The 19,112-nt window shown below is 32.4% G+C and overlaps 3 protein-coding genes and 1 long non-coding RNA gene across 4 annotated transcripts in view; 3 read left to right on the top strand and 1 right to left on the bottom strand.

Annotated features, from left to right (window-relative positions):
* Window positions 1–19,112, top strand: part of LOC126892343 (zinc finger protein 845-like) — a 369,452-nt gene that overhangs the window by 120,485 nt on the left and 229,855 nt on the right. The gene's annotated exons all lie outside the window — the stretch shown is intronic.
* Window positions 1–19,112, top strand: part of LOC126892341 (zinc finger protein 729-like) — a 418,287-nt gene that overhangs the window by 42,193 nt on the left and 356,982 nt on the right. The gene's annotated exons all lie outside the window — the stretch shown is intronic.
* Window positions 1–19,112, bottom strand: part of LOC126892351 (uncharacterized) — a 153,621-nt gene that overhangs the window by 16,819 nt on the left and 117,690 nt on the right. The gene's annotated exons all lie outside the window — the stretch shown is intronic.
* On the top strand, window positions 13,326–16,763 carry LOC126892346 (zinc finger protein 678-like). Its single transcript, XM_050661869.1, has one exon. It carries the CDS (start codon window positions 13,436–13,438, stop codon window positions 14,054–14,056), a length of 621 nt encoding a protein of 206 aa, XP_050517826.1. The 5' UTR covers window positions 13,326–13,435; the 3' UTR covers window positions 14,057–16,763.

The following is a 19,112-nucleotide window of genomic DNA, read 5'->3' on the forward strand; positions in this document are numbered from 1 at the left end:
AAGTATGACCATCGAGGTTAACTTGTGGACATCTACCCCTTCTTAGAGTGAATGTAATGTGTGTGGATTTTGAGGGGTGCCAAAGGGAGACTGCTAATTCTGCATTTGTTTTGTTCAGATGTAGTTGCAGTCTCTCTGATACTATTATTGGATTACCATGTGAGGCCAGGAAAGCAGTATCATCTGCGAATGTTGCAAGTGTTAGGTCGTTGCTTAATGGCAAGTCAGCCTTATATATCAGGTGTAGGATCGGTCCGAGCACACTACCCCGAGGTACACCAGATAGTATGGGGTAGAGTTTTGTATAGGATTCACTATATTTTACCAGATATCTCCTTTCTGTAAGTTATGATTGAAGCAGTTTGAAGTAAGGGTAAGGTAGGTTTTTCTTTAATTTGTACAGAAGTCCTGTGTGCCACACCTTTTCAAAAGCTTGAGAGGCGTCTAAAAAGGCTGCAGTGCAGTATTGCTTGTTTTCGAGACTAGTTCTTATTTTTGTGTACAGTCTGTGAACTTGTTCTATTGTACTATGTTGATTACGAAATCCGAATTGATGGTCGGGTATGAGACTCTTTTCTTCCAATATTGGTTTGATTTTTCTTATCAAAAGTTTTTCAAACACCTGGGAGTAGACTGAGATGACTGGGAGTAGACTTATCTTTTGGATCTTTTCCAGGTTTTTGAATGAGTATAATCTGTGCAACTTTTCATTGCAACGGGAAGTAGTGCAGACGTAACATAGCATTAAAGATCATAGTGATTATTCTGTAACAATCATCGGTTAGTTCCTGAAGGACCGTATCAGCAATGAGGTCGAATCCCGGCACCTTATTAGGTTGTATCTCATTATTTATTATCTGTTTTACTTCTTTAATATTAAACTTGGAAATTGGCAATTCCATTTGATATGGAGCCTCAAGAAAAGAATGAAATGGTTCTTTTTGTTCTAATGGTACTACTCTAGTAAAGAGACTAAATACTGTCGAAAGATGTTCTGCGAATGTCTCGGATTTCTCTGTGTCTGTTCTTGCCCATTTACCTTTGGCATTTTTTAAAGGAGGTATGGCGTCTTTTGGCCCTTTTACTTTTCTCGTCGCCTTCTTTTCTCTTCAATCATGTTTTTTGCACTCAGAGAACAATTTATGCTTTCCTTCCGTAATGTTTGTTCAGGTGTAGCACTCCATGCCGCCTTTTGTATGGAGGTAGTAAGTTGTTCTATACTTCATTTTCAATTTGGATTTCTGTTTTTAAGTGGCAAATTCGTCGATATTTGTTCTGTTAATGCACTTCGGAATATGTTTCAATTTGTTTGGTTATTGGTTAGGACTGGAGGTTTATTTCTGAGCATGACTTTGGAGTCTAGGTCAATTAGAATGGGAGAATGGTCTGACGAGAGGTCCCAGCATGATTGTATTGAAAAGTAGTTAAGAGAGATACCTTAAATCACACAGAAGTCTAAGAGATCTGGTATTTTATTTGGATCTGTAGGCCAATAAGTTGGTTCTCCTGTAGATATGTATTGTAGATTGTTTCCTATTATCGACTTCAGCAGTTCTCTACCCCTTGTGATTTCTCTAGAGCCCCAATTATGATGTTTACAGTTAAAGTCTCCCCCTGCTATGAATTTGTATGGCTATGAGTTTGTGTCCAAGTGAACTAAAATAGGTATTATAGTTATTTTCGGTGATGGATTGGCCAGAATGACAGTAGACAGCAGATAAGGTAAGGTTGCCTAACCAGTTATTAATGACAATGCTAGTTGACTGCAGGTACTTTTCACTGAACTTATTTAACTCATGGTGTTTTATATTAGATTTTTTTGGCTTGGACTATAGTCATTCAGCCAGTCTCAATGAAAAGTAAATGTATTAAAGATTTTGCCAATTAGTGAAACATGGTTATATAATAATATTACAATTTTTTACTTCTTATTTTACCTACTCATTACAGCTAATGTACATACTATGTTAATATATATTATAAATATATTATACTTAATGTTTATCAAGAACACATAGTGTATAAAAAAAAACAAAAAACAGCAAATACTTTATAAAAGGTATATTTAAAATCCCTAAAAAGGGCTACATCACAATCACAGAACTAGTTTTCGACTGGTTTACCATTCATCATCAGTGCTTACCTAAAATGAATATAACCTGATAAAATAATGGAAAGATTGAAATTTTGACTAGGGTTAAAAAGCTGTCGGTTATACTCACGTGAAGTTTACATGCTAACAACCAAGATATAATTTTACAAAAATATGTGGGTCAAAGCCCTATATACGTGGTGCGTTAAGGAAACATCGGTTAAAGATGCCAATTAAAACATGGATGCTAGAACTATTTTACCATTATGCCCTAGGTAACATCTGAGCTGTAGTGTGACTTGATTACATGGTGGAAGTCAGGTAGCAAGTGACAGTGACAATGAGTTGGATGTAGACCTCCGAACGTTGACAGGACAGAAATGACAGTTCCACAGGAAGTTGAAAAATTAGTCTGTCATATTTAAAGACTATGGTGTACAGATTGTTAAAATTAGAAATGATGTAACGACACACTCCATTGTGAGAATTATCATTTAAAATTCGGTAAACTAGATTTTGTAGTTAGAGATTGTGTTTACGTATACTGTCAATGGAGTTAGGCAAACCACATTACACAGATGTATTGACAGCTGTTAGAATTTGTATAAGTTTAAAAAAGGAACTCACAATGGGGGTGACAGGTGTAGAAATGTCTTAAATAATCTAGGAGTATGTATCGTTAAGAAAGTACAAGCTCAAACTTAGGCGACCAATTCTTAAAGACCCTGCAGGTTGCCCGGATCCCTAAGGGTCCAAAATCCAAAACCGTCGTAAGATGATGATAGTAGGGGCTGGGGGGGTGTGGAGTCTCTGTGAGGGAATTAATGAGAGAAGAACATGAACGGGACCCAGAAAGAAAACTCGACTTTTGATTTGGTTTTGCTATAGAAGAGTGTTATATGTTGGTAATGACAGAATAAGCAGGTAGGGTGAGGATAGTCATAAGTCAAATTTTCTTTCTGGGTCCCGTTCATGTTCTTCTCTCATTAATTCCCTCACAGAGACTCCATACCCCCCAGCCCCTACTATCATCATCTTACGACGGTTTTGGTTTTTGGACCCTTAGGGATCCGGGCAGCCTGCAGGGTCTTTAAGAATTGGTCGCCTAAGTTTGAGCTTGTACTTTCATAACGATACATACTCCTAGATTATTTAAGACATTTCTACACCTCAGTGACCCCCATTGTGAGTTCCTTTTTTAAACTTATACAAATTCTAACAGCTGTCAATACATCTGTGTAATGTGGTTTGCCTAACTCCACTGACAGTATACGTAAACACAATCTCTAACTACAAAATCTAGTTTACCGAATTTTAAATGATAATTCTCACAATGGAGTGTGTTGTTACATCATTTCTAATTTTAACAATCTGTACACCATAGTCTTTAAATATGACAGGCTAATTTTTCAACTTCCTGTGGAACTGTCATTTCTGTCCTGTCAACGTTCGGAGGTCTACATCCAACTCATTGTCACTGTCACTTGCGACCTGACTTCCACCATATAATCAAGTCACTACAGCTCAGATGTTACCTAGGGCATAATGGTAAAATATTTCTGTTATATACATTCATGTTTTAATTGGCATCTTTAACCGATGTTTTCGTAACGGACCACGTATATAGGGCTTTGACCCACATATGTTTGTAAAATTATTGGGTCTGGATCCCGCGTATGAAAAAAAAGTTGATTAATAGCAAGCTGAAAATTTGTTAATAGCTTAAGGGTGTCTAGTCGGACAAACTTTGATATATGGGAATACTGGAACAAGGGCAGTTTTAATTGTGGAACAGGTTAAAAATTTGGAACGGTCACACCACGAAAACGGCACATTTATTTTGTCCGACAGAACAGACTTAAACTCTCATGCAAAAATCAGACTGCTATTTATCACCTGTCATAATTCCTGTCATTTGACATATTCTACATGTTCCACTCATTAAAACGCCCGTTTGGTGATAAATAGCAGTCTGATTTTTGCGTGAGAGTTTAATCTCTGTTCGAAGAGTTTAAGTCTGTTCTGTCGGACAAAATACATGTGCCGTTTTCGTGGTCTGACCGTTCCAAATTTTCAACCTGTTCCACAATTAAAACTTCCCCTGTTCCAGTGTTCCCATATATCAAAGTTTGTCCGACTAGACACCCTTAAGCTATTAACAAATTTTCAGCTTGCTATTAATCAACTTTTTTTTCATACGCGGGATCCAGACCTATATATCTTGGTGGTTAGCATGTAAACTTCACGTGAGTGTAACCGACAGCTTTTTAACCCAGTGAAAATTTCAATCTTTGCATTATTTTATCAGGTTATATTCATTTTAGGTAAGCACTGATGATGACTGGTAAACCAGTCGAAAACTAGTTCTGTGATTGTGATGTAGCCCTTTTTAGGGATTTTAAATATATCTTTTATAAAGGATTTACTGTTTTTTGTACTACATGGTATACAGGCAACTACAGGAAAACTTTCCTTGTGGATTTTTTACATAGTGTATACATTTTACAAATAAAAATATTAATATAAATTAAAAATAAAAATGTATACCATTTTTATTCAGTTGCAATGCGAAGGCAAAACAATCTTATTTTTCACTTAGAATACGGAGCGCAGTCCAGCACTCTGAATCGACGATTTTCGATTGTCTTCACTGCAGCATCCATCTGGCTTGCATATTGTAGAAGTCTTGTAGGTGTCACACGGGAAATGGACCAATAAGTTTTCAATTTAAAAATCTTTTAGTAATATTTTTAATTTTTTTTAATATTAATAATGTTGCTATTAGGATTGAAAACTTTACCTTACCGTTTAAAAATATTAATGTTAATATTTTAAATCCTCTTAGTGATTTTTTTCTTTAATTTTTTTTTGTATTTTTTTAGTTATTAGATTATTTTAGATAGTAGATTTTTTTAATTTAATCATTTTTTTTAATTTGTTAGATAGATATTTATTTATTTATCATAATAGATAATACACAAAACAAAAACATTGCACTCCACACCTGTACAAATTACATAAGAATTGTCAAGGCAAGAATCGCTGTATAATTATCATAAAGTATTACAAAAATTAAAAACATGAGACTAAACAAATAAAGAAATAAGCATTGTCAAATTAAATTAATCAGAAACATTCAATATATAAACAAAAAAAAAGAGAAAATAAAATAAAAATAAAAACACTGGAAGTACATCAAACATTGCCAATTGGTTTCTAGGTTTTAGTTTTAATATAATGGACTAATAATCTCTTAAAGATAGTTGCATTATGGCTATTTTTAATGTGATAAGGTATATTATTGAACTGTACAATTCCTTTATGAAACAAGCTTTTCATTGAACTGGACTTGTTGGTTGTTCTAACATAAAAATTTATTGAATTTGCCGCTCTAGTGCTATGCTCATGAACATTTGCTATCGGGACCAACTGACTGTTCAAATACTCAGGCAATAAATGGTTTATCATCTTAAATAAGAATGTCATAGATTGGACATACATAAAATGTTCAACTTTTAACCAATTTAAAGTTTTCAGCATATCTTGAATTCGAGTATATCGATTGCATCTCAATATTACTCGCATAGCCTTATTTTGGAAAATTTGAAGCCTGTCATAATTAGAACATCCTGTATAAATCAATGAACAACAATATAAAAAGTGAGGTAATATTAACGAATTATAAATTGTTAATTTAGTTTGAAATGTCAAAAATGGTGATACTCTTCGAAAAAAACCTATTTTTTCCCTATCTTTCTGCAAATGTAATCAACATGTTTACTAAAAGTTAGTTCCCTATCCAATATGAATCCCAAATACTTTATTTCCTGAACCATTTCAATTTTTTCATTATTTAATTTAATGTGAACATCCAAACTTAAGAATTTCCCGAAAAGAGTATTATTACCAATAAACATGTATTTGGATTTTAACTCATTGACTTTCAATTTGTTTAACTTAAATCTTTCAGTTAATAAATGCAATTCACGATTCATCGTGTCCACTACATCAACAAAATCTTCCCCATAAAAATATATTAATGTGTCATCAGCAAAAAGATGAATTTTACATTTGCTTAATACGTTTCCCAAATCATTAATGTATAATATGAAAAGTAGAGGTCCAAGTACACTGCCTTGCGGCACCCCAATATCATTTAACTGTGGATTTGACATTTCACTATTTAATTTAGTCCTTTGGTACCTATTTGACAGATAATTTTCCAGCCAATTAAAAACTGTCCCGGTAAAACCATATTTCTTTAATTTCAAAAGAAGTATATGACGATCTATTGTTTCAAATGCTCTTTTGAGATCTATAAAAACTGCGCATATACCGACCCCTGTCGTATCTAAAATACTTTTCATATCTGAGACAACTAACTGTAATGCGGTCTCACATGAATGAGAATTTCTAAATCCAGACTGGTAATTATACAGGATATTATTTGAAGTAATAAATTTAATCAGCTGATTGTACACTACAATTTCTAAAACTTTTTCACAAAATGGGAGCATATTTATTGGACGTAATTGATCAAGTTTATTAGTATTAGGAACTTTTGGAACAGGAACTATAGTTGATATTTTAAATTGCTTGGGCACCAGGCCCTTCTCTAAACTCATATTAATTAAATTTAATAAAGGATAACCTAACACATGAAATAGATTTTTGATAATATCAAGACCTACTTCATCCGTACTATTTTTTTTATATTGAAATTTGTTTATATCATATAGTTGGTTTAGTGATATGCTCTCAAAAGTTTCAAAATTTACATCAGATGAAACAACTGTCTGCAAATTTAAATTAATATCACTATTTTGGTCAAAACGTACAATAATATCTTTAATACTATCAACATAATATTGATTTAATATGTTTGCCAAATTTACACTATATGTTACACCTTCATGTTAAAGACTTTGAAATTGTGATATAGTTCTATTAGTTCCTACTAACTGTTTGAGATGTTTCCACATTTGTTTAGAATTACCCCTATTCCTATCAATATTTGACTCATAAAATCTAATTTTAACTTGTTTTAAAATTCGAACACAGTTATTTCTTTCAATTTTATAGTTATTCCAATCTACGCAATCGTTTGTAAACAAAAATCTTTTATAAGCAAGATTTTTATTCTTAACTGCCAATTTACAAGTGTTGTCAAACCATTTATTACCAAAGTTCTTAACTTCCACAGTTTTAACTGGTGACACTCTATTCAAAACATCTACGATATTACTGATGAAAGTATCAGTAACCTCATCGATGTTTACCGAAGAATATGCCCAATCTTTTTCAATCAACATGTTTACCATATTATCATATATTATTTTAGAACGAATTTGTTTTGTTTCAATGACTTCACTTTTAGTTACTTTATTATTGAGCACATGGACAATACAGTGATCAGATATTATGTAATTTTTTTCTACATGAGCAGTTAACGTATAGTCATTACTTATGACAAGATCAATCATAGATTTTGAATCTTTAAAAATTCTTGTATATTCATTTACAAGTTGCTGCATTCCATTATTTTCTATATATTCTTTCAATTTACTTTTACCCTGACAATTTTTATCATAATGTGTGTTAAAATCTCCAGCAATGACTATACTACAACTACTATGTGATTCATAATAATCATCCATGCACTTGAAAAATACATCAATGAATTCACTTATACTACCACTTGGCGATCTATAAATACCCACTATTCCATAATATGATCCATTAATTACAACATCCAAAGACAAAATTTTTTGTTTCATTTTTTTGTTACTTTTTTATTTTGTTAATTTTTTTTTAATTATTTTACAAATACCTATAACTAATTACAATAATATTTTACAATCCGACAAGAAAGATACCAAACAGTCAAAAAATTTCTTTTTATTCAGTGACAGAATAAAGAGAATATTTGCAGGGAGTGGAATGTTATGGTCTATAATTCTTTTAATTAGGTGATTGGTTAGGTGCTTATGCTTCTTGCATTCAAAAAATATGTGGCTCAAGTCACTTTTAACCTCACATTCTTGACAAATATTCGAATCTAATATGTTTATTTTAAATAAATGTGCAGGATAACATGCATGTCCAAATCTAATTCTACTGATGGTGGATATGTATTTGCGAGGGAGGGTGAAATTATTATACCAAGGTTTTTCCGGAATAATCGGTTGTATCAAACTGTATTGTGTTGTTGATATGCTACAGTACCTTTCCCAGTGTGTTTTCCAGTTCTTCATTTGTTCAGTTCTTAAAAAAGCAAAAGCATCTAGAATGCACGGCTGATATTTGGTTATTGTTCCATGGATGAGGGAAGAGGGAATTTTTAGCTAATTTGTTTACATGTTCATTATGTGTAAGTCCTGAATGTGCCTTGATCCAAATAAGTTGTATTTTTTGGGTGTGTTTATTAATTTCAAGTAAGATTTTTTTTTATTAAGAAAATGTATGGATTAGAAGTACTACAAGGTAGTTGAGGTGTTTGAATAGCAGTAAGCACAGATAATGAATCAGATCAAATTACTGCAGAATTATAGGATGCTAACTTGAAATAAATTAAAGCCTCATATACCGCCGCAGCCTCGGCACTAAAAATGGAGAAATTTGAGGGCAGTTTAAACATTTTTTCTATAAATTTATCTGGAATATAAAAGGCACAACCAGTATCATTTGAACTTTTGGATGCATCTGTATAAATACAAACAGATTTTGACCAATTTATAATGTAGTTGTTTAAAACAATACTGTTTAATAAAGAGGGCTCATGATAACTGGGTTGTATTATATCTACTTCATTTAGTAACTCAAAGAAATCTTCGAAATCTACCACTTTATTTGCAACTGCAAGTTCAGTATTATTATTCGCAGTGTTTCGAAATGCGTCACATAACGGTGGCGAGTTTTTGTGGGCCCAATTATATTAGATTATGTTAGATTTAATAATGATAGCTGTGCCGCCGAGTGCTTTGTCATTTAGATGTTTTGTGTAGTGAACAATGTATTTTGGAATTTTAATATAATTTTTGTCTGTTAGATGGGCTTCTGATATGAGCATAACATCAATTTTTTTTTTCGTCGAGAAAAATTTTTATTTCTTGGATATGATTCGTTAGCCCATTTGAGTTCCAAACAGCTATTTTAAGTGTGTGTTGCATTAGTGAATTTTGGAGATTATAGTGGTAAGGAGATTAAGCATAGTATCCATTCTCTCCATTAAATTTGCCATCATGTTTTCCAGGTAGGCAATTGTCGTTAAACGGTTTGAGCCAACATTACTTTGTTGGTTTGTGATTTCAGCTGTTTGACTATTTGCTGACGTTTTTTGAGAGTAAGTAATACCAGGGGTTACTGTTTGACTGTTAATTGTATTGATGTCTGTTTTATGGCTCTCTTGTTTCTGTCTGAGTTGGGGGAACTTTTCTTTTTGTATTTGTTTGTCTACGCTGCAGCCCTTATAGTTGACCGGATGGTTTCCCATACAGAGTACACATTGTACGTTATTGCTGCGTTCTTTTCGTGGGCAGTCTAGAGTATGATGATTACTTGCAAACTTTACGCTTCTTGGAGGCATATAGCAGAATTTTTGTGTGGCCATAACGTTGACATTTGGTACATTGGGGAATCTGACGCTTGGGATGTGGTGGTTCGAATGACACAATCATGTTCTGAAGTGCTCTCACTTCATAAATGTCTTTATTATTTGGCTTAGTTTTTAGTTTTATATAAAAAAGCGGAAGCGCCGTTTTGGATCCATTCTTATATACAGGGTGTCCAGAAACTCTACCGACAAACGAATACAGGAGATTCCTCAGATAATTTTAAGACAATTTAACCCAATTCACTTAGTCCGAAAAGGCTTCCTAAGGGAGCTAGAGCTATTTGAAGATGGCGTCTGGTAATTAGTTTTTCTTAAATACCTCCGGAACGCTTCTATTTAGAATAACAAAAATTGGTATGCCAGAGATAAACCTTCCAGAGATAAATCGATTCCATCCATTGCAAATTTCTAGTACCGGTCATAGGCGTCCTTTTTGGGTAGGGCAACGGTTACTTTATCGCATAACTTTTTTGTCTTTAACTTTTAAGCATTTTTGACTCTGGATTATTAAATTGTGAGGTATTATTGTACTAAAAGGTGCTCCTGTTTAAAATCGATAGGATACACCGTTTTCTAGAAAAATTGATTTGAAAATTTTTCGTTTTTTTAATAAAAAAAAAGTTTTTTCAAAAAAAACTATTTAGAAAAACGAAAACTTGTACGTTCAATTATATTTCAGAGATGAATCGATTTCATTAATTGCGAATTTCTAGCATCGGTCATATGCGTCGGTTTTGGGTAGGTCGACGGTTATTTTATCGCAAAACTTTTTGGTCTTTAATTTTTGAGCATTTTTGACACTAGATTATTCAATTATGAGGTATTCTAGTAGTAAAAGTCCCTCTTGCTTCAAGTTGATAAAATACACCGTTTTTTTTTCAAAATTTTTTTCAATTTTTTTTTCAAATTCAAGGAACGAAAAATGTTCAAATCGATTTTTCTAGAAAACGGTGTGTCCTACCTACTTTAATCAAGAGTACCTTTTAGTCCTAACATACCTCACAATTTAATAATCCAAAGTGAAAGATGCTTAAAATGTAAAGATAAAAAAGTTATGCGATAAAATAACACTACCCAAAACGGACGCCTATGACCGGTACTATAAATTCGCAATGGATGGAATCGATTTATCTCTGGAAGATAAATATACGTACAAATTTTTGTTTTTCTAACTAGAAGCGTTCTGGAGGTATTTAAGAAAAACTAGTTACAAGACGCCATTTTCAAAAAGCTCTAGCTCCCTTAGGAAGCATTTTCGGATAGGGTGAATTTGGTTAAATTGTCTTAAAAATTATCTGAGGAATCTCCTATCTTCGTTTGTCGGTAGAGTTTCTGGACACCCTGTATATTAGCTATGTTGGTTACTTCGTGTCCCATTTGTCCTAACTCATCTTTTAAAGCATCTTTATCTGCTGTTTGATGCATATTACGTAGTACAACTCGGAATGTTCTTTCTTCCTTTGTTTGGTAGGTGTAATAGTGTTTTTTTCTCCTTTAGTGCTTTGGCTATGTTTCGGTAATGTTCAGAGGTTGTGGGCTGGATCTTTACTAGGTTGTTATAAAGGTTATTTGATGGAGTATCCCAGTGGGGATATTGTTTCTATGTTTCTAACAATTCTCTAAGAGGTTGTATGCCACCTACATCTGAAATAAATATGGGTGGGGGTTGGGGTTGAATACTTTTTTTAACTTCATCAGTTCTGGTTTGGTTGGGCTCATCAGTTATTTCGTCTAAACTAGCAAATCTATTAGACGTTTGTGTGCGTGCTTTGAGCCAGTAATCGCTCATTATTGTTTGTCTTAGTTGTTTATCAGCTTCAGGGCTGCCCTTTCTTGCTCTTTTGCGCGCTTGGACAGTGTCCGATCCTTGGTTTTGATTTTCTTGGCTATCGTGTGGATTACTGATATATATTTGTGAAGGTTAATAATAAGAAGAAGAAGAAGCATGATTAGAAAGAAAAGAGTTACCTGGTTGTTCTTGTTGATTGTTAGTCGACTCAGTCTCTTGTGGCACTATATTGCATGAATAATTTTCACTGCTTTGTTGCTCACTAGACGAGGCTGTGGTTGAGGTTGAATCTCGTTGGTTGTTCCGTGGTATTTATTTGCAAGTTAGTGGTGTATTCTTCTGAGGTTGATCTTCTCGTCGGAGATCTGCTCACTTTATTTGAATTTAGAAACGGATTGTCTATGTCTACGATTTCTACATTTTCGCTCATCCTGTATCACAATTAAATGTTTTATACATCACGAACAATTATTTATGAGACGCCTATGACTTTATTTGCCGGTATTTTGGCGTATGGAAATAGTACTTGTTTTATTTTATTTGCATTTTTCAAACACTGGTAATTAATATTACTTATTAACGATATAGTTTCGAACAAAAGCTGGTTACTAGATATTTTTGTACTAAAAATAAATTTATGCGACCGTCTCTAGCAAAGGTTGGATCGAGACTTGATAACTGAATGTGAAATTTTATTTGGCTGACTATTAATCTTAAAAGAACTATCAACATGACTCATGAAGGCTGTGAAGTATTTGTTAACTTCCAATGTTGAAACGATGAAAACATGTTAAAATGTTTCTATTACTTTATTTATTTCTCTTTAAACTTCTTGTTTTTGTTCTGGCATATATTTTTCTTTTAGGTGTTCCACACGATATTACAATGGAAGTTACAAGTACCAAACCGTTTAATGCTCCCAAATCACATTTGAAAACTTATACCGGAGAAAGACTGTATAAATGTAAAACTTCTAAGCTGTTTATTGTAAAAAGTAGTTTAAAGGCTCATATGAGAATTCACACTGGTGAAAAACCTTATAAATGTAAAATTTGTAGTAAGCAGTTTAGTCACATAAGTAATTTCAATAAGCATATGAAGATTCACAGTGGTGAAAAACCTTATGAATGTGAAATTTGTAGTAAGCTGTTTACTAAAAATAGTAGTTTAAAGGTGCATATGAGAATTCACACAGGTGAAAGACATTATAAATGTGAAATTTGTAGTAAGCTGTTTACTAAAAATAGTAGTTTAAAGGTGCATATGAGAATTCACACAGGTGAAAGACATTATAAATGTGAAATTTGTAGTAAACTGTTTACTAAAAATAGTAGTTTAAAGGTGCATATTATGAGAATTCACACAGGTGAAAGACCTTATAAATGTGAAATTTGTAGTAAGCAATTTACTATAAAACGTAATTTAAGTGAGCATATGAGAGTTCACACTGGTGAAAAACCTTATAAATGCGAAATTTGTAGTAAGCATTTTAATCAACGAAGTCACTTAAATGCGCATATGAAAATTCACACGGGTGAAAAACCTTATACGTGTGAAATTTGTAGTAAGCTGTTTACTGAAAATAGTAGTTTAAAGCTGCATATGAGAATTCACACAGGTGAAAGACCTTATAAATGTGAAATTTGTAGTAAGCTGTTTACTAAAAATAGTAGTTTAAAGGTGCATATTATGAGAATTCACACAGGTGAAAGACCTTATAAATGTGAAATTTGTAGTAAGCAATTTACTATAAAACGTAATTTAAGTGAGCATATGAGAGTTCACACTGGTGAAAAACCTTATAAATGCGAAATTTGTAGTAAGCATTTTAATCAACGAAGTCACTTAAATGCGCCTATGAAAATTCACACGGGTGAAAAACCTTATACGTGTGAAATTTGTAGTAAGCTGTTTACTGAAAATTGTTAGTTTAAAGCTGCATATGAGAATTCACACAGGTGAAAGACCTTATAAATGTGAAATTTGTAGTAAGCTGTTTACTGAAAATAGTAGTTTAAAGGTGCATATGAGAATTCACACAGGTGAAAGACATTATAAATGTGAAATTTGTAGTAAGTTGTTTACTAAAAATAGTAGTTTAAAGGTGCATATTATGAGAATTCACACAGGTGAAAGACCTTATAAATGTGAAATTTGTAGGAAGCAATTTACTATAAAACGTAATTTAAGTGAGCATATGAGAGTTCACACTGGTGAAAAAGCTTATAAATGCGATATTTGTAGTAAGCATTTTAATCAACGAAGTCACTTAAATGCGCATATGAAAATTCACACGGGTGAAAAACCTTATACGTGTGAAATTTGTAGTAAGCTGTTTACTGAAAATAGTAGTTTAAAGCTGCATATGAGAATTCACACAGGTGAAAGACCTTATAAATGTGAAATTTGTAGTGAACAGTTTAGTCGCCTAAGTATTTTAAAACAGCATATGAGTGTTGACACTGGTAAACTTTATAAATGTGCAAATTGTAGTAAGCAGTTTAGTCGCAAAAGTGGTTTAAATAGGCATGTGAAAGTTCACAGTGGTGAAAAGACTCGGTAACCGTGTAACGGTTCCAATTTATCTTGGGACCTATTTATTTATAGTTTAAATGACCCAATCTTTTATGCCATAACATCTGTGAATTTTGAGATTTAGCAATATTAACTTTTTTCCTTAGCCATTGTATTAAGTTTATAAAATCCATCGAGATTTTTTGCTGTGGCTTCAGGTCTCTTCTTCACTGCTATCTTTTGATTGTGAAAAAGTCTGCATCCGTTGATGTCAAATACTACAGACCAACCATTGTTTACTAAGGCGTTCACTGATAAGAGATTTACCGATAGGTTTGGTACATACCTAACGTTTTGTATAAATTTTTCTTCTCGACTTTCTCTTAGTGTAACTGTAGCATTACCAGTTCCTTTCACTGTAAGTCTGGAGTCGTTTGCCACCACAATCTCTTGACCAGAATTTTTGTTGGTAATTTCTGTTAAAATTTCGTATTTTCCGGTCATGTGTGAAGATGCACCGCTGTCAACGTACCATACATTTTCTTTCATGTTGATACCAAATGCAGCGAAACATGTTGTACCACCTTTTTTGTTACTTTTGCTTTGAGATTTACTTCTTTCGGGCGATTTGTCCATTTTCTTCTTAGCAGATTGATTTTTGTAATGTCCTTTGGATCCGCAACCCCAACAATGTGGTACTTTTTTTTAAATTTCTGCGCCGAGAGTGCATTGTCTTCTTCACATTTACCTTTTTGCCATTTTTTGTCTTGCAAGAGTTTGATCTTGACAAAATCAGCTGTAATGTCAACATTTGAATTTTACAGTGGCATTACCATTGGATCATATGCTTCTGTGCGACCCTGCAGCATGATTGCACCCAAAAATTCATCATCGATCGATTTTCCAATAGAAGATAGTTGCTGAGAGAAGTCAATCGTTTCGTTTACGTACTCTTCCATTGTACTAAAATTGGATAGTTTAATTGAACATAAAATTCGTAGTAAACGAAGTCGACGATGAAGACCTTTATCCTCAAATGCTTTTTCAAGTGCAAGCCATGTCTCTAAAGCTGTTTTGAATTGCATTACATGAGGATACGTACTCTTATCCAGAGAAAGTATTATTTTTTAAAAGTGCTATCTCCTCGTTGAATCTCTGGCTAAATACAATACAGTCGAACCCGCTTATTGGAATACCCTTCGTGCCAAGTAAAAGTATTCCTATAACAGGGATATTCTAATAACCGATCATTGGTGGCTAGTAGAAACGTTTTGGGACCTCCAATCTCTATTCCTTAACCCGGTATATTCCTATAACCGGTATTCTAATAAGTGGGTTCGACTGTACCATAAGTGGCGAAGCGTCCATGTAACCACTGTTACCATTGGTAACAGTTACAAATCTTACAAATAAATATTTTATGACTACATACTACGAAATAATTCCATTTATATTTTTTACCAACAGAAATACTTGTTAATAGTACCTAATTCAGTAAATAGCCAACTAGACGCACGAAAATATTGGCGAGATATGTGAATCCATGGCACGTTATCATAATATATTATTATGCTGTTACCAATACTGGCACTGGTAAATGGTACGCAGGAGAAACCCTCGCTATCGATCGGGACTAGCTCTGAAAATTTTGAAGGAGCGACGGGTCTAGAGACGGCGCGCGGGCACGCTGTGCATATCAGTAGTGTCACCATTTTGAAGATGAGTAACGTTGGTTTAGTACCTATTACAGATTACAGTGTGCGTGCATTTAAACATGGAAGAGTGTTGCTACGTATTGCGTAATTGATCAACTACTTGAAAAGTCATTCTACTTGTATATTTTTTTATATATTATTTTAAAGAAAAAAATGATATTATTGAAAATGGAAGAATTAAAATATAAACAATAGTTTTCAAAATCTTCCTTCTTTCCTACTTGTTCATTTTTTATGTTAATTTTATGGTAGAATAATATGTTTAGTTTGTTTATTATTTATTGTTATACCTGTTACATATACATAATTACATACATATAATTTGGGAATAGTGATTTGTTTAATTTTATCCCACAGGATTGAAAACAAAAACTTATATTTGGGCGGTTCAAAATATTTTTTTTAAATAAGATTTTTTTACATCTGGTTTTGGTAACACTTTAGAAAAACTCACGCGTCGCTACTGTGTACCATAAACCGTCATATTTCAGGAGAGCAGTCATTTGGAATTTCCAGGTACTGTAATTTTCTCTGCCTCTGAGTGTTTCAACACTTTTAAGTCCCGAATGATCATTTTCAGCCATCGTAAAAAACAAATCTTTAAGTTTTTTCTTGCTGCAAAATATTCTTTTAACTGGAGTGGCCCATAACCTATTAGTATTATTAGTATCTTATAATACTATTGTGCGCAGCAGAAGTTAAATAAATCTTCAGGATCTTGAATTTAATAGGCTATTGATTATTATGTATTTTAGAAAGGAACTACAACGTTAACGATGTTTTATTGTTTCATATAGTAAATGGACCTCTAAATATCAATTAACCGCGGAGTTTTACCATTTAAAGGGGTGCGTTTTTGAGAAAAGGGTGAATTAGTCCCTAGGCACAGGGCGAATTAGGGTGAGTTCTCTCGTATATAGTCCAAGTAATGAAGCTTAAAATAGGAAAAAACCTCGCAATTTTTACAGAATGGATCGATTTGCTTGAAAATTTGAGAATAAGTAGTGGATAGTCTAAGGATCAAAATCTATATCATGCCAAAAGGCGCTTTTACCATGGGGGTGGTTGTCACCCCATCTCGGGGGTGCAAATTTTTTCTTATATTTTAATCACAAAAGTTGGTAAAAACCTTCATTCTAAGCAAAAAACATTCAATACATTTTTTTGATAAAATTGATAGTTTTCGATTTATTCGCTATCGAAAATATTAGTTTTATATCGAAAAGATCAATGTTTTTAATAAGTTTTCTGCTAATAACTCCAAAAGTTTTCGTTTTATCAAAACAAATTTACTTAACAAAAATGTACCTTGTGAAAAAATAAACAAAACAGTTTTTTTAAATTTTCTTTAAGACCAATAGTAATCGAGTTATACTGTATTATATGTTGGCTCTTCTTCGTCAAATACTAAATATTGTAGTTTCAAAGTCAAAAAACGGGAAAACTATACATTTTTCGAGGACAACTTGTTCAAACTAATTGAAAGTACTTAAAAATATCTATCTCCAGAAGTAAAAAAAATCTCTAGCTCAAAAATTGAGTGACTTATAATAAAAATAATGTCAGTCCCTATTTTTTGCAGCGAAAAAGTGATCGCAAGCAACCCCCTAATCACCACCCTAATTAAAATTAGTCATTGACCTTATTTGGTCTTTTTATTTATGTATTATTAATAGGTTCTAAAAGTTTGAACGGCTTAGAATGATTAGTTTTAAAAAAAATGGAGTTAAAATGAATAAAGAATTTTTGTAGTTTGGAAAAAAATGGCTTTTTCTTCAGAATAGCAAGATTAGCATTAGAGATACGAAAAATGTTTAAATATGAAATTGTAGCTTATTTAATTCCCAAGAACCTGGTTTGCAAAAAATTTTTCTTTAGCAAAAATTGAGTGAGCTATTGACAATTAAATCTTGTAATAACATCCAAAAACCATCTTTACCAACCCTTTTAAAGTCACCTCTTTTTGCGACTGACGATTTTAAAAAGATTTAATACCAATATAATTATAGATCTTGTAAAAACCTACAAAATTTTTTTTACCAAACTTTCTAAGATAAAAAATAAAAAAAGTTACGGTTAAAAAATTAATATTTTTTTTTTAAATAAAAAAAGGAGAAATCCAATTGGAAGCATAATAATGTAAGTTATCGGCGTTTTTAGTCATTGACCTTATTCATTCTTATTTATTTATGTATTATTAATAGATTCTAAAAGTTTGACTGGCTTAGAATGATTAGTTTTTAAAAAACTGAAGTTAAAGCGAATAACGAATTTTTGTAGTTTGGTAAAAAAGGCCATTTTCTTCAGAATAGAAAGATTAGCATCAGAGATACGAAAAAATGTTTAAATATAAAATTGTAGGTTATTTAATTTCCAAGAAGTTGGTTTAAAAAGATTTTTTCTACGGCAAACATTGAGTGAATCGTAAATGAGTAAGTATATCGAAAAACATTGATTTTTTTCTATACAAAACTAACACTTTCGATAGCGAATAAATCGAAAACTATTACTTTTATCAAAAAAACGTATAGGACATTTTTTGCTTAGAATTAATGCTTTTATCAACTTTTGCGGTCAAAATATAATAAAAAATTTCCACCCCCAAGATGGGGTGGCAACCACCCCCATGGTAAAAGCGCCTTTCGGCAACATATAGATTTTGATCCTTGGACTATCCACTACTTATTCTCAAATTTTTAAGTAAATCGATCCATTCTGTAAAAATTGCGAGGTGAAAAGCTTCGGTTCCTGGCCTAATAACACGTATACAGTAAAATTGTTCCAGGTTAAATTTACTATCGAAATATCACATTTTTTTACAGATATATATTCAAAATAAAAACAAGAAAAAAACACGAAAGCTAGCAATTTTGTTTTTTGCTCCATAACTTTTTTCTACGTGGATATAGGTATAGGCATTGCTTCACAGAAAAAAACTGTCATCCTTCCTCTTTAAAATGGCGTTTGGAAGAAGTCTCTACGATTTACAGTGTCCAAAATATGATTTTTCAAAGTTCGCAACCCACAGAGATTTTGGGCCATTTTCCTTGTTACTTTGCAAACATTGTTCTGTAACTTTTTTTCTACGCAGCTTTAGGTTATGCAATGTTACATTTAATAAGAATAAAAGTCAATTACCTTTAAAATGGTCTATTGTAGAAGGCTGTACGACTATTTTTAAACAAGATAGGGTTTTTTAAAATTTCTTTACTTTTAATGATTTTTGATCAATTTTATGATTATTTTTAAAATTTTCATTATATCTTTTTTTTTTATTGTAGAATTAGGTATATACATTGTCCAATAAAAAAGAAAGCTTATTTTCTTTGCTTTAAAATGATGTATTGTAAAAAATTCTAGATCTATCTTTAAACAAGATATGTATTTTCA

The sequence above is a fragment of the Diabrotica virgifera genome, chromosome 9, assembly GCF_917563875.1.
Source record: "Diabrotica virgifera virgifera chromosome 9, PGI_DIABVI_V3a".
Classification (NCBI taxonomy): Eukaryota; Metazoa; Arthropoda; class Insecta; order Coleoptera; family Chrysomelidae; genus Diabrotica; species Diabrotica virgifera.

Excerpts from the sequence above, each read along its gene's own strand:
- LOC126892346 (XM_050661869.1), top strand. The coding sequence starts at position 13,436 with ATGAGAATTCACACAGGTGAAAGACCTTATAAATGTGAAATTTGTAGT.